The sequence below is a fragment of the Muscardinus avellanarius genome, assembly GCF_963383645.1.
Source record: "Muscardinus avellanarius genome assembly, chromosome: 5".
Lineage (NCBI taxonomy): Eukaryota > Metazoa > Chordata > Mammalia > Rodentia > Gliridae > Muscardinus > Muscardinus avellanarius.
This window is the reverse complement of record NC_137790.1, coordinates 47,832,214-47,846,728: the sequence shown is the minus strand read 5'-3', so window position 1 is coordinate 47,846,728 and position 14,515 is coordinate 47,832,214. Positions and strand designations below refer to the sequence as shown.

The window sequence follows — 14,515 nt, the reverse complement described above, 5'->3', positions numbered from 1 at the left end:
TCTGGAGTCACAGTCATGCATTTAATGTCTTGAGTATTTTAAGTTCTGTCTCCATGTAACTTTTTAGTAGAATTGCTTCCTCAAGAAAACCACTCCCTGGTCATCACCCTGTCAGAGTTATGTGTTCTGTAACATCTTTGGTCATGGTAGTCCAGTTTTCTTAATAATTTTCTTTATGTGCTGTGAAAGATTGGAAATTTGCATATGTAGTTATATGATATACATTGTGAATTGGTGAGACTTAACAGCTTATCAGCATTTTAAGATATGGCACTTGAAACCTCTTTTGGGAAAATTTGCCTCCAAATTTGAAGCTGAATATTAACTGGAGTAACTGAAAAGGAATCACAGTATGAGGCTTTGTAGATTTTTGGTATGTGAGTAACGTGTGTACAGAGTGAAATGTCTGTGAACTGATCATCGAAAACCAATAAATCTTAATAATGACAATGTTAAAAAAATTATGGAACCAGCCAAGATATTCATCAACCAATAAATTGATTACAAAACTATGGGATATATACATAACGAAATTTTACTCAGCCAAAAGGAAGAACAAAATTTTATCATTTTCAGGGAAATGGTTGGAACTATGCTAAGTGAGATTAGTCACTGACAAAAAGTAAAAAAAAAAAAATTGTTGCTCTCCCTAATATGCAGAAGCTAAGGACAAAAAAGGACAGAAGAAGGATTCTAGAAGAAAAAGGAGAAACCATAGATGAGAAAATATGGTGACCTGAGGGGAATGGAAAGGGGAAGAGGGAAATGTCCAAATGTGCATGATGTACGTTCACAAACATATCAAAGTCAATTATTAAGCTAAACATGAGAAGAGGGGAGAGGGAATGAAGTGGAAAATGGGGAAGGGCTAAATGAGTAATGTGTGCATGTACTCCTCTACCATCTTGTAGTCCATTAAGATATATGACTACAATACACCAATAAAAAAATAGTGATAGGGGAAAAATAATTCAAAAAATTCAGAACATAGTCAACAGGACTCCATGACATATTATATTGGTAGAACAGCAATGTAACTTAAAATGACTTGAAAATGCCAGACATAAAGAAATAACATCATCTGAGAATTCAGGTGAGATGTGATTATATTAGAACAATCCCTGCATTAAAAAAATGGATCCAGAGTTGACTGCAGTAGTTGAATCTGTAGTTATGGACGTCTTACACATTTGAAGGTTTTCCACAAGTAAAAGAGAAATAGAGAAGAAAGAAACTTGAGAAAATTATATTAAACATTATAAAGTACATATGCCACTTCTAAGGTACACAAGACTTGATCCATTTTTTTTAAACATATGATTCTTGTTAATGAACAGACACTGCTACTCCCTCTACATATAGGAACTTACATTTCTAGCTTTATTGCATCTAGTGTGAAATGATAATCTAGGGTTGGCCAGTCAAACCAAACTTCCATGGTTGGTATGTGAACAGTGGGAAACAAGGAGAGACCAAAGAGAATGTAGGGATTACAGCCAAGGCACGAATATCAAAACTACTTCAGAAATACATCTTGTCCTCAACCATGGAATGAATGGTGTCAACTGTGATGGCCCAAAGCAGAAACACCAGGCTTCATTGATAGTGTTTGAAAGTAATTTTGGAACTGGGCGTGGTGGTGCACATTTGTAATCTCCGTGTTTGGGAGGCAGAGACAGGAGGATCGCGCAGGTTTGAAGCCAGCCGTGCTGGCTTAAGAGACCCTGTTTCCAAATAAAAAAGTATAAAATAGGTCTGGGAATGTACCCTGGAGGTAGAAGGGCTTCCAGAAACCACAGTACCACCAAGAAAAAGAAAAAAAAAGGAAAGTAATTTTGGCATCTGACTTGCTGCCTTTCTTTTTTCAGTTCTTTCCTGATGATTTTTAAATCGGATTCCTCCAATCTTTGTGTTAGAGTAAAATCCAATCAATAAACTCACTTTCTGTTGTGACCAAGAGTCCTGGCTCAAACAAAAAAGAGACAAGAAAAACAGCAGAAAAAAAAAGACACTGAACAGGGTGGACATAGAAACAAAAGAAAAGCTAAAAGCTAAGACATATACCAAATGCAAAAGCAACTCTTTTGGTAGACAATGAGTAAATAGAGATTACTGGTTATGAAAATAAAATACTTGTGGTGGCTGAGCCTGATTGATCTCTTTTAACATAATATTCTTTATTGCAACACTCTTTTAAAAAATAACCAGTCTTCAAGTTAAGTATTTTGTTTACCCAGACTTTAGTCATGAAAGTAATGTACACAGATAACTCACAAATACTTTTTCATTTTCACTTGTCAATTTTGGCATCTTATAAACTCAATCACAAATTATTGTAAATTTAAAAATAATTTTTTCACATAAAAATAGTGAAGATTGTATAAATTCTCCCTTACCCATCCTTTGAAAGAAATTGAGAATATCATCCCCTTTTCTGAAATCCAGGGCACATGGTGGTGAGATGTGATCTCCAATGGGGCCTTGGCAGTCAAGCCCCTGCAGCTTGGTTGATTGCAATGTGTGGCGTACTGGTGCTTCTAATCTTCCTCCATGGCTCATAGTTTGCAATCTTTCCTTGTAATCATTAGACTTTTATTTAGATACTTCTAAGTCTCAGGGGTTTTCCTTTTAACATTGAACTCACTCTCACATCTTCACAAATTTTCTCATTTGGGCCTACTATCAGGGATTCTGACCCTGCCATGTCCCAGGCCTTCCTTTGAAATCTGGGGGAAGCCTTGATGACTCATTTTATTCAGAAAATCCAGCATTACTTGACTGACAAAATCCACTGAAATTGAATGGTAGTCAGGCCATTTTCAACCACTGCTGCTGGGTGTTTTTCAATCATAGCCACATGATCCCACTTTCTTTTTTATTTTCTTAAGTAAGAACATTTTTATTTATTTATTTGACCTCTAGGAGATAAATTTTATGGGTGCATTGTGTTCATACATCATAATGGGATAAAAAAAACTTGTGTAGACATACATGCACATATTGCCCAGTTAGCCCCTACCCAATCCCCATCCCATTCCCTCATCTCTCCTTCCAATGCTTGGCTTAGTGGTTGACATCGATATGTTTAAGTACATCATGTGCTTTAGAGAGTTTCCTGCTTCCCTCACTCCCATCCCCTCATTTAGGTTGCCTTATTTGCTCCTCTATAGGATCTCCTTTTTCATCTAGAGTTCCTCCTATGACCCATTTCTCCTTAGCTTTCACATGTTAGGGAAAGCATTCAATTTCTTATTTTTTGTGACTGACTACTCTCGCTTAGCATAATGCCCTTCAGTTCCATCCATTTTCCTAAAAATGATGTAATTGTGTTTTTTTATGACTGAGTAAAATTCCATTGTGTACACATCCCACAATTTTGTAATCCATTCATCTGTTGATAGATATCTTGGCTGGTTCCATAGTTTGGCAATGGTGAATTGTGCAGCTATGATCATAGGTATGCATGCATTAGTTTGGTTGTTTGGTTTGCTTTTGGGGTGGGGGGGTGTGGATACCCAGAAGTGGTATTGCTGGATCAAATAGTAAATTTGTTCCCATTCTTCTGAGGATCTTTCATACTGCTTTCCAAAGTGGTTGTACTATTTGCAATCCCACCTACAATGTTTTAGAGTTCCCACTTTTCCACATCCTCTCCACTATTTGTTGTGGTTTGTGTTTTGAATGATTGCTGCAACGGGGCCAGATTTCATCAGGGATGCCATTGGTCCCACTTTAATCATGGCCATAATTTACCCCTTCCTTTCATCTATCTTCCAACATCGCTACCTTGTTTCCATGAGGAGTAGGGAGACATTCTAAATCCAAACCATTATAGCCACCTCTCCCAAATCTGTCTACCAGATTTGAATCTCGCTGCGATTACAGAAGAAGGATATTTTTAACCAGTGTCCGTATATGACAATCATCTAGCAGGAATGTTTGGGAAGTAAGACTTTATATATAGGATAGTGGAGGAAAATTACTTAAAAAATACTAAGGTTTGTAATTTTTAAGATGAGATCCAGATTGGTAGCAGTAGAAATGTGCATGGAATTTCATTATTAAGAGGAATATTAAGGGTAGAAATGAACATAGATAATTTATTATATTTTAAAGGTATGTAGTGTAAGGAAAACTAACATTTAAGGTACCATCAGGTACAAAACATTCAAGCTTGCTTATTTTTATGTCTTTTCCAAGAACACACAGGGAACTCTAACATTTTATCTTTCTAGAATTATTTAATCATTGATAATATACATTTAGAATTATGACAAATTCATCTAAACAAACTGGTTGTTCTCAGTGCAGCATTCTTATAAATATTGATATTTATTTTTCTTTCTTGCTTAATTTTTTAATTCCCAGATTACTGAGACCATTACTTCCCTATTCTACCACTTTTCTTCTCTATGGTCATGCTACCTTAATTCTTTAGTCTAATTTGTTAGCTTTCTGAATTGGTGCAACTTTTATCATTTCCAGTTATCAAATAAATGAAGCTAAAAAAGACCTTTGAAAATCATAAACTAAAAAATGGCTGCTCAATAAAAAGACAAAATCAAGATCATCTTCTTGGGGTGTGGCCCTGCCTTTACTGTTTTACTTTTTATGATTCCATTCTCATTTCAGTTTATTTCTCCATGTGATATGTTGGTAAGATTTCTACAAGAAGCAATATTAACTTTTTCAAATCAATTGGAGTAAAGAAAGTGTAAAGGGAGATTTACTCTTAGTATATTTCCTAGGATTTTCATTTGCTCAGCTAAACACAAAACTGCAAACACAATGCAGTATATATATTACAATCTCCAGCCTTTACAATGCTGCCAGCTGTATAATATATCCTACCTCAGTTGTTTTAAAAAGAATTATATACTATTTTAGTGGTTAGTACATCAATAAAATCACATTAAAGAATATATAACCCAATAAAATATTTTTATTTATTTTCTGCTTCAAATATTTGATAATATGAATAGTTGTTTAAAACTGGAATCTAACTAAAGACAATGATATATAAGGATTTTGTTAGGAGTATAATTTGAGTCATTAAAGTGATTGGTGAAAAAAAGGACAGGACATTTATAATTGCAAAAGCCTTGAAATGTTTCTCAAAACAAAATAAAAAATCTAACTGAAAAATATTGTGACTGTTTAATACTAAATGGATAAGAGATATTAGTATGAGTTTTAAACATTTCTTTTCAACATTTTTGTCAGTGAATCTATGACTTGCTTATTTCTCAGGCTGTAGATAATTGGATTTAACACAGGGATTATGACTGTGTAAAACAGAGAGTCCATCATATCTTGGTCATTTGCTTGAGGAGATGCAGGGCGCACATACATGAAGAGAAGAGTGCTGTAGTATAGAGACACTGATAAGAGGTGAGCTCCACATGTAGAGAATGCTTTCTTTATACTTTTGAAAGATTTCTTTTTTAAGATTGTGACAAGAACAAATGTATATGAGATAAGAACAGTCACAATGGTGAATACTTGAATTGATCCAGACAAAATAAAAAGCATTAAAATATTAATGGAAGGATCAGTACAAGATATCTTAAACAATGGTATGATGTCACAATAAAAGTGATATACTATGTTAGAATTACAGAAGGTTAGCCTAAATAAAAAAAAATCATGAATTGAAGCATGAAGAAAACCACCTGCAAATGACAATGCTAATAGCCAGCTGCATAGTCTATTGTTCATAATCACTGGATAAAGTAAGGGTTTGCATATGGCTACATAGCGATCATAAGCCATTGCTGCCAAGAGGAAACATTCTGTGGTTGCACTGAATCCAAAAGAAAAAAATTGTATGAGGCATTCAGAAAGAGATATCATCTTGCTTTTGTCTAACAAGTTGATCAGCATCTTTGGGGTCACCGTAGATGATAACCAAGCATCCACAAAGGCTAGATTCCCAAGGAAAAAGTACATGGGGATGTGAAGGTGATGATCCTTCCAGATGAGAGCAATCAGACCAAGGTTCCCCACCATGGTGACGAGATATATCACCAAGAACACCAGGAACAGGGGGACCTTCCATTCTTGCTGACATGGGAGTCCTGTGAGCACAAATTCTGTAAGTAAGGTTACATTTTCCTTTCCTATGTCTTCACTGGATGCTTCTGAAGTGAAATGCAGTAAATGCAAAAAAAATAGTTTAGATATTATTGAAGTGAAATGTTTTGAAAGAAAGTTCAAGTAAACCATGTATTTATCAGAATGCCTTTACATTTATTATCTTATATTTATTGGAAATGGGGGAGAACTGAAGAAATTGACAAATACAATTATCTCAGTTTATTTAAATATAGAAATACAGAGGTTTAAGAAAAAGAAAATTCATGCTAAGTCTGTGTTAAATTTACATGAACTTTTTTTTTGCACTACTGGAGATGGAACCTAGGGGCATTGTATCTCTGAACTACACCCCCAGCCCTATTTAGTGATTTTTATTTTTATTTTTATTTATTTAAGTTGCAGAGGACCTCACTAAGTAGCTGAAGCTGTCCATGAACCGCAATCCTCAGGTCTCAGCCTCCTGAATGCTGGAATTACAAGTGTGCACCACCACTCCCGGCTTTATTTTTTTATTTTTGAAACAGAGTCTCACTGAGTTCAAAGGGCCTCACTAAATAGCTGAGACTGTCTGTGAACTGTGATCCTCAGGTCTCCGTCTCCCAAATGCTGGAATTACAAGCGTGCATCACCACACCCAGCTAAATATTTTTGAGTGTATGAGAAAAGTCCAGAATCTGACACATGAATGTAGAGTCAAGGAAAAATGTTTCATATGCCCAGGATTTTATTTATTTATTTATTTATTTATTTACTTATTTTATTTTTAGTGGTACTGGGGTTCCTGGAAGCCCTTCTACTTCCAGGCTACACTCCCAGACCTATTTTATTTTTGGAAACATGGTCTCTTAAACCAGCAGGGCTGGCTTGGAACCTGCGTGATCTTCCTGTCTCTGCCTCCCAAGCGCGGGAATTACAAGCCTGCGCCACCGTGCTCGGCTTAAGCCCAGGATATTAAAAAGACCTGCAAGCCATGTAAAGGACCTTAAACTTTATATATACGGGTATATTTATGCACTAAAACCTTTTAAGACTCATGGTGCCAAGGACGCTCTCTTCTAAATAGCACTTCTGGAAGAAAATATGTTTCAAAGAGAGAAAACCTGAATATGAGATGCTAATCAGAATGTTGATTCTATTGTTCAGGGATTTCAAACCACATTACATATCAGATTGTGAGGAGAGCACTGTTATCAAGATATAATTTGAGAGATTACTGTAGATATATGTTTAGTATATCATAGGGCTCTTACTTATGTGAATCAGGTCTAAGAATAGCTATTTTAAATGCTATCCATGTGCTGGGTGAGTTGGCACAGTTTGTAATCCCTGCGCTTGGGAGGCGGAGACAGAGGATCGCGCAGTTTCGAAGCCAGCCTCGCTGGTTTAGGAGACCCTGTTTCCAAATAAAAATAAAATAGGCCTGGTAGTGTAGCCCGGAGGTAGAAGGGTTTCCAGGAACCCCAGTACCACCAATAAATAAATAAATAAATAAATAAATAAATAAATAAATAAATGCTATCCATGTGCGTCACATGCGTGCCAAGTAACTATGTGTGAAAAAATATAAAGACAGTTGATAGAAAAGACATTAATAAGAATTAAGAATGAAGCAGCAATAAACTTTTAACATATTACATATGAAGGGATATTCAATGAAAAATAATATAGTCACATCATGACTTAAAATAAGTTTGAGATTTGTAGGCATGTGATATCTATAAATTTATTTTACAAACTTCCCCTTCTTTAAGCTCTATATTGTATAAATGCATATATAATTTATGTATTGTAACCCTAAAGAGTTTTATAAACAGAAATAATTTCTATAAAATTATTTATCATATTTATTCTCCTAAGAGTATAACATGTTATCATGAAGGAAACAGAATGAAAACAAAGAAGATCTGTATAAATCAAAAATCAAAACCGAATAAAATCTCACTAAAGTCTGACATTCTCCTAACAACTCTCTCCAAGTCTGTAAACACCTCTGTCTTGTGGCTTGCTGATTAAGAATCAGTAAATCTGTAAACAAAAAACTCTTAAATAATTACAAAATAAAAGAAAATTAGAGCCAGGCATTGTGGTGCACACTTGTAATCCTAGTACTTGGGAGGCTGGGCTAGGCTCAGCTACTTAGTGAGGTCCTCTGCAATTTAGTAATAATCTGTTTCCAAATTAAAAATAAAAAGGGTCTGGTGGCATTGTTTGGTGTTAGAATGTCTCTAGGTTCAACCTCAAGCACACAAAAAAAATTAGGTCACCTTCTTCACTCAGTTAAGGTTTCTGCTCCTTTGTCTGAAGTTCCTCCTATAGCCCATTTTCTTTCTAGCTTCCACAGATTAGGTAATACATCCAAATTTTCACTTTTTGTGACTGGCTAATCTAATCTCTCTTAGCATAATGTTCTCCAGTTCCATCCATTTTCCCGAAAACGATATAATGTTTCCTTCTTTATGGCTGAGTAAAATTCCACTGTGTAAAGTGAAGAAGATCACCTAACTCCGAGAGATGGGAGGGGGGATAGGGAAACACCTCAAAGGAAATGATGTACATGCACAGACTTATCAAAGTCAGTAACTGGGCTGGGCCTGAAAAGGAGGGAAGCGGGAGGAAAGAGGGTGGGAACTGGGGAACGGCTAAGTGAGTGCTGTGTGCATGTGTGTCTCTACCACCTTCAACTTCACCAAGATGTATGATTACAATGCACCAATAAAGTTTTAAAAATAAATTTTAACTTTCCACATAAATAACAATGAGTAGTATAGAAATAATTTCTTTCTTACCCATTTCTTGAAAGAAATTGTGCAGAATCTTAAAAGCTTTAGGCTTTATGGACAAGGAAAAATATCAGTGTGGCATGAGAACCACACATATCTTGGCAGTAAGTATTGGTACACTGTCTCAGTTTGCTTCCTCATTTTCCAGTCTAAGGAGATGTTGTCTATATAAATTTTCCTTCAAAAACGTCAACCAATTGCATATCTATGTGCTTTGGCCAAAAGAGGAACAAATAGGGAACTTCATTCCCCAAGAGAACTTGAGGACTCCCTGTAGGACAAAGTGAAATTGTTCTACTGGGCATTGCATATTTGGACACTCTACAGAGAAGCTGAAATTGTTCCACAGGGTATTACAGACTTCAGAATCATAAACATTAAGTGCTTTAGACGAAAATGATCTAACAATTGATATTATACTGTTTGGTACTATATTGCACTATAGATGACATTTCTGAAATGTTGAAGCAAACTTTATTTTATATATAAAATATATTTTTCTAAGAGAGTCCTAATTTGTATGTCTTTAGGCAGAAAAAAACATTATTTTACTGAGGCCAAAGACCAAGATTCCAAACCAAATTCCAATTTAAGAGATATACTTAGTTCTGACAGTTTAAGCTGCAATTTAATGGCACATTTACTAGGCGAAGGTCAGAGGGAGGAGTAAAGGAAGAAAAAGGACAAAGGACCCTCCTTGGAGCTGGCATTCAAGTCTGATTACTAAATACCAGTGCCTTTAAATATTATGGAGATCTTTTTAAAATGTACATTTTGTCTCAATAGGTGTGGTTCAGGGCTCAATATTATGTCTAAAGTGGTGATTCTGTGAACGTTTGACACAGACAAGTGATTATTAGATTTGGTCATTGAAAAAACCAAAAATTGTAAATTGTGATCACCTTGGCCAAGAAAAAGTACAAGTAAGATGACACAGGGCTTAGGAGGCAAGGTCATGGGCTCTGATGTTTTTCCCATATTAGAGAAAGATTTTTTGAAAAAGTTTAACATGATAGTCACAAGCTCAGATATTCTTTTTGAGTATTAGCAGCAGAAGTGAATAAATATATCTTCTGAAAAAATGTACTTATTGTAACATTTAGATTGGACATATGAATAGTGGTACACAAATAACCTACACAGTAAAAGTTTGTTGTTCTTGTTTTGTCTTAACCCCCTCAGGCAAGAAAGGGGAAAAAAGTTATATTTTTGGAAGACTAACCAATTATCTTTCTTAGAACTTTACTGATATAAAAGAGATCTATAGAGAAAAAAGCATATATAAAATTGGACTCACTGTGTACACTCTGCAGAAATAAAAGTGGAATAAAAATATGATGTGCAAAGGTAGGTAATAAACCAACCAACATTTGACTTAAACTGATTTTTCCCTTTGATTTTTAGTAATTATCTCTTAACTCACTTTGTTATCTACTTTTCACTACAAATGTTTTACCAGTATGGATAATATTTTCAATTGTATTCATTTTAATAGCTGAGCTGTGGAATTTCATTGAGGTTTAATTTGATTTTACTGAAAGATAAATGATTCTGAGAATGTTTTTGTATCCTTATTTGACATTCATATATATATAATTTTATTTTATTAAAAAAATTTTGTACCTTGTAACTATACATCATAATAAGGTTCAAAGGCATACAAAAAACAAGCACACAGGTTTTATTATTTATTTATTTATTTACTTTTGGTGGTACTGGGGTTCCTGGAAGTCCTTCTACTTCTGGGCTACACTTCCAGACCTATTCTATACTTTTTCTTATTTGGAAACAGGGTCTCTTAAGCCAGCGCGACTGGATTCAAACTTGCGCGATCCTCCTGTCTCCGCCTCCCAAGCGCGGGAATTACAAGCGTGCGCCACCACGCCTGGCTGCACACAGGTTTTAGTGTGTTTTCGTTCTGGTCTCACCCCATTACCTAGACCTACTCATATACAAGAGTGAGATCTGTAAAGATACCTTCCACACATAGGCATAGCATAAATAATTCTTAGGTCATTTTGAATGGGACATAGTTTTCATGGACAGGGTAACATTTGTGGGACAATTTATGAAATAATACTACTTCAAATGTAAATGAATTAGGGGATGTTACAATAGTAGGAGACTATCTCTGGAGAGAACTTTATGAAAAAGTAAAGCACATCCATAAATCTCTCAGTAACATACTTTAGTTATAAGACAGATTTCTTTAGGACAATTGTAGAGAAAGAGCTGAAGACTTAAATCAAAATGGTTTTTATAGACCTCACATATTCAGAATGAACAAACACAAGAAAATATATGTGTAAATATATATTGTATTATAAATATGTGTATATAAACATATATGTATATATATTCATGCAATCTACAAATTCATAGGAACAAATATACGTATACATACATATTCATATTTACATAGGCAGATCTAGATACATATACCACATATGTATAAAATGAATACATATGCATGGTATATGATATGTATAGTATGTATATATGTAATATTTATAATACTGAATACTCTGGTAACAACAAAATGTATTAGAAGTTGTTGAAAAAGAATATGATTCGATAAGAGTTCTGTATTGAGAATCATTTATTAGCAATATTTGGGGAAAAAGACAGTATAAGCAGGATGGAGAAGAAACAATTAAAGGAGTTTTTATATTGGTGCATTGTAGTTTTGAAAAATACACGGGAGAGTAGTTTTTATCATAGGAATGTCTATGAAATTTCAGCATTAAAAGGAAGGCAGGTGTAGAAATGAAGACAGCTAACTTATTAGGTTTAAAGGGTATGCAGTGTGAGCAAAGCTAGCATATAAAAACTCTTCAGGCATGAAACACGCAAGCTTGCTGATTGTCATGTCTTTCCCAGGCACATACCAAACACTATGATATCATATCTCCTTAACATTACTTGAGTTTTGGTAATTTACATTCAAAATCACTTGTTTTCAAAAAACATTCTAATAAATATTAAGATGTTACTGAGCTCCTGTTATTGCTTGTTTTATTTTTTTAATGTTCAGAAGATTGAAACAATTTCCTCTCATTCTGCCACTTTTTCTCTCTACATCCACATGCACTTAAATATTCAGTCTCATCTCTTAGCCTTCTGAATTAGTGAAGCTTTTCACATGACCTATTATTGCCCACAGTAAACTGTAAAAATCCATTGAAGACATCATAACCCAAAAGAGGCAAATACTCTCTTCTTGGTACTCAGAAACAGACAAAGCTGTGGCCAGCTGAGTTCATTCCCGCTTCCACTGTGTCACAGTTTAATGCTTATGATCACATTTCTAGTTATTTATTTATGTAATATGTTAGTAGATTTTCCAAAAGAAGTAAAATTTACCATTTCCCAATGAACTTGAGCAAAGGAAGTTTAAAGGGCTAGTAAGTTTCCTGGGAATTGTATCTGCTCAAACAAACACAAAATTGCCTGTGAAGTCTTCAACCTATACAGCTTTGTCAGCTGTATGCTTCCTCCTACATAAGTCATTTTTAAAATAACACTAACTTAGACTTTGTTCATTAATAAATTGACATTGAAGAACACATAAACCAGTAAAATATTTTCCTTGGTTTATTGCTTTATTTAGTATCTCATGAATACTTGGTTAAAATTCTCTAATGTTTTTCCGGGAGTGGTGGCGCACACTTGTAATCTCCGTGCTTGGGAGGTGGAGACAAGAGGATCACGCCAGTTTGAAGCCAGCCTCGCTGGCTTAAGAGACCTTGTTTCCAAATAAAAATATAAAATAGGTCTGGGAGTATAACCCAGAGATAGAAAGGTTTGCAGGAACCCCAGTACCACCAAATAAAAAAAATCTCTAATGTTTCTAAATTAAAGATAACAATAGTTTAAGGATTTCATTAGGCATATCACCATAAACCATTACAAAGCTTGAATGATTTACTTAATCAGAGTTAAAAAAAAATTGTGGAACAGTTCTAATTGCAAAGTTGGAGCATTTCCCAAAGCAAAGGTCCATGTAAATGGATTAATTCTGTGGTGGTTTTATAAAAGAAGAGATGTTGATATAACAGCTAAATGTTTCTCTTTAATATTTTCATCAGTGCATCTATGACTTGCTTGTTTCTCAGGCTGTAGATCATTGGATTTAACACAGGGATTATGACCGTGTAAAACAGGGAGTCCATCATACTTTCACCACCTGTTTGTTGAGAGGCAGGAAGCACATACATGAAGAGAAGAGGTCCGTAGTATAAAGACACCGACAGCAGATGGGCTCCACAGGTAGATAAGGCTTTTCTTAGTCCTTTGACTGACTTCTTTTTTAAAATTGTAAAAAGAATTAGTGTGTAAGAAACCAGAACTGTCCCAATGGTGAACACTTGAATTGAACCAGACAAAATAAATACCATTACAAAATTAATAGAAGGGTCAGTACATGACATCTTAAACAATGGTATAATGTCACAATAAAAGTGGTGTATTATGTTGGATTTGCAGAAGGCTAATCTGAGCAAAAGAAGATCATGAAGTAAGGAATGAAGAAAGCCACCGACAAATGACAAGACTAATAGCCGGAAGCATAGTCTATGGGTCATAATCACTGGATAAAGTAATGGTTTGCATATAGCCACATAGCGATCATAAGCCATTGTTCCTAAGAGAAAGCATTCTGTAGTCCCTCCAAATGCAAAGGCAAGAAATTGTATCATGCATTCAGAAAGAGATATCAACTTGCTCTTGGAAAAAATGTTGACCAACATATTGGGGGTCACCGTGGATGATATCCAAGCATCCACAAAGGCTAAACTCCCAAGAAAAAAGTACATGGGGATGTGAAGGTGTGGGTCCTTCCAGATGAGAGCAATCAGACCAAGATTTCCCACAATTGTGATAAGATATATCATCAAAAATAGCAGAAACAAAGGAACTTGAAGTTCTTGACGATCTGAAAGTCCTGTGAGAACAAACTCTGTCAGCAAAGTTACATTATTCTTTTCCATATTTTCATTGGATACCCCTTGGAATGAAAAAAAATGAAAAGAGCTTTCAATATAATTTATAAAGTCAAAGCGGGGAGGGGAGCTGTTATAAAACCATACTCCTTTCAGAATAGATTACAACATTATGAGATATACAAAGAATATAATTCTACTCAGCCACAAAGAAAAGCAAAATTACATCATTTGCAGGGAAATGAAACTGGAAAATATTATGTTAAGTTAGATAAGTCAGTCACAAAAGGTAAAAAGGTGGATGTTTTTCAGCATGGGAGAAACTGTATAGAGGAGACACTCTAGACAAATGAGTAGAAACCCTAATGGAGTGATAGAGGGGACTTGTGAAAAGGTAAGCAGGAGGGGGATGGAGACTTGATGCAGAAAACACTTCAATGGACATAATGTACATAAACAAATGCATCAAAGCCAATCACAATGTCGTACACCAGGAGGGTGAGGGAGTCGAGTGGGAACTGGGGGAAGGCTCACTGAGTGCAATGTGCATGTATGCCTCTATCACTCTGAACTTCAGCAGGATGTATGATTATAATGCACCAATGAAAATCAAATTTTTGTGACATAAAATAAAAATAAAAAGTGGTGGGGAGAGCTATTATAAAACCATATTTCTTTCAGAAAATTTTATTATCTTTC

At 35.0% G+C, this 14,515-nt stretch overlaps 2 protein-coding genes across 2 annotated transcripts in view; both read right to left on the bottom strand.

Moving 5' to 3' along the window:
- Window positions 1-8,886, bottom strand: part of LOC308263477 (olfactory receptor 5H17-like) — a gene marked incomplete at both ends in the record, with an annotated part of 36,153 nt that extends 27,267 nt beyond the window's left edge. Inside the window, 3 exon segments of the mRNA XM_080696493.1 lie at window positions 5,805-5,811; window positions 5,814-6,140; window positions 8,883-8,886. Of these exon segments, the coding sequence (XP_080552619.1) occupies window positions 5,805-5,811; window positions 5,814-6,140; window positions 8,883-8,886 (338 nt within the window).
- Window positions 8,887-12,934: 4,048 nt separating this feature from the next.
- On the bottom strand, window positions 12,935-13,864 carry LOC308263085 (olfactory receptor 5H18-like; the record flags this gene model as incomplete). Its single annotated transcript, XM_080695952.1, has 1 exon — window positions 12,935-13,864. The coding sequence occupies one exon, from the start codon at window positions 13,862-13,864 to the stop codon at window positions 12,935-12,937; it is 930 nt and encodes a 309-aa protein (XP_080552078.1).
- Between the last annotated feature and the right edge of the window lie 651 nt (window positions 13,865-14,515).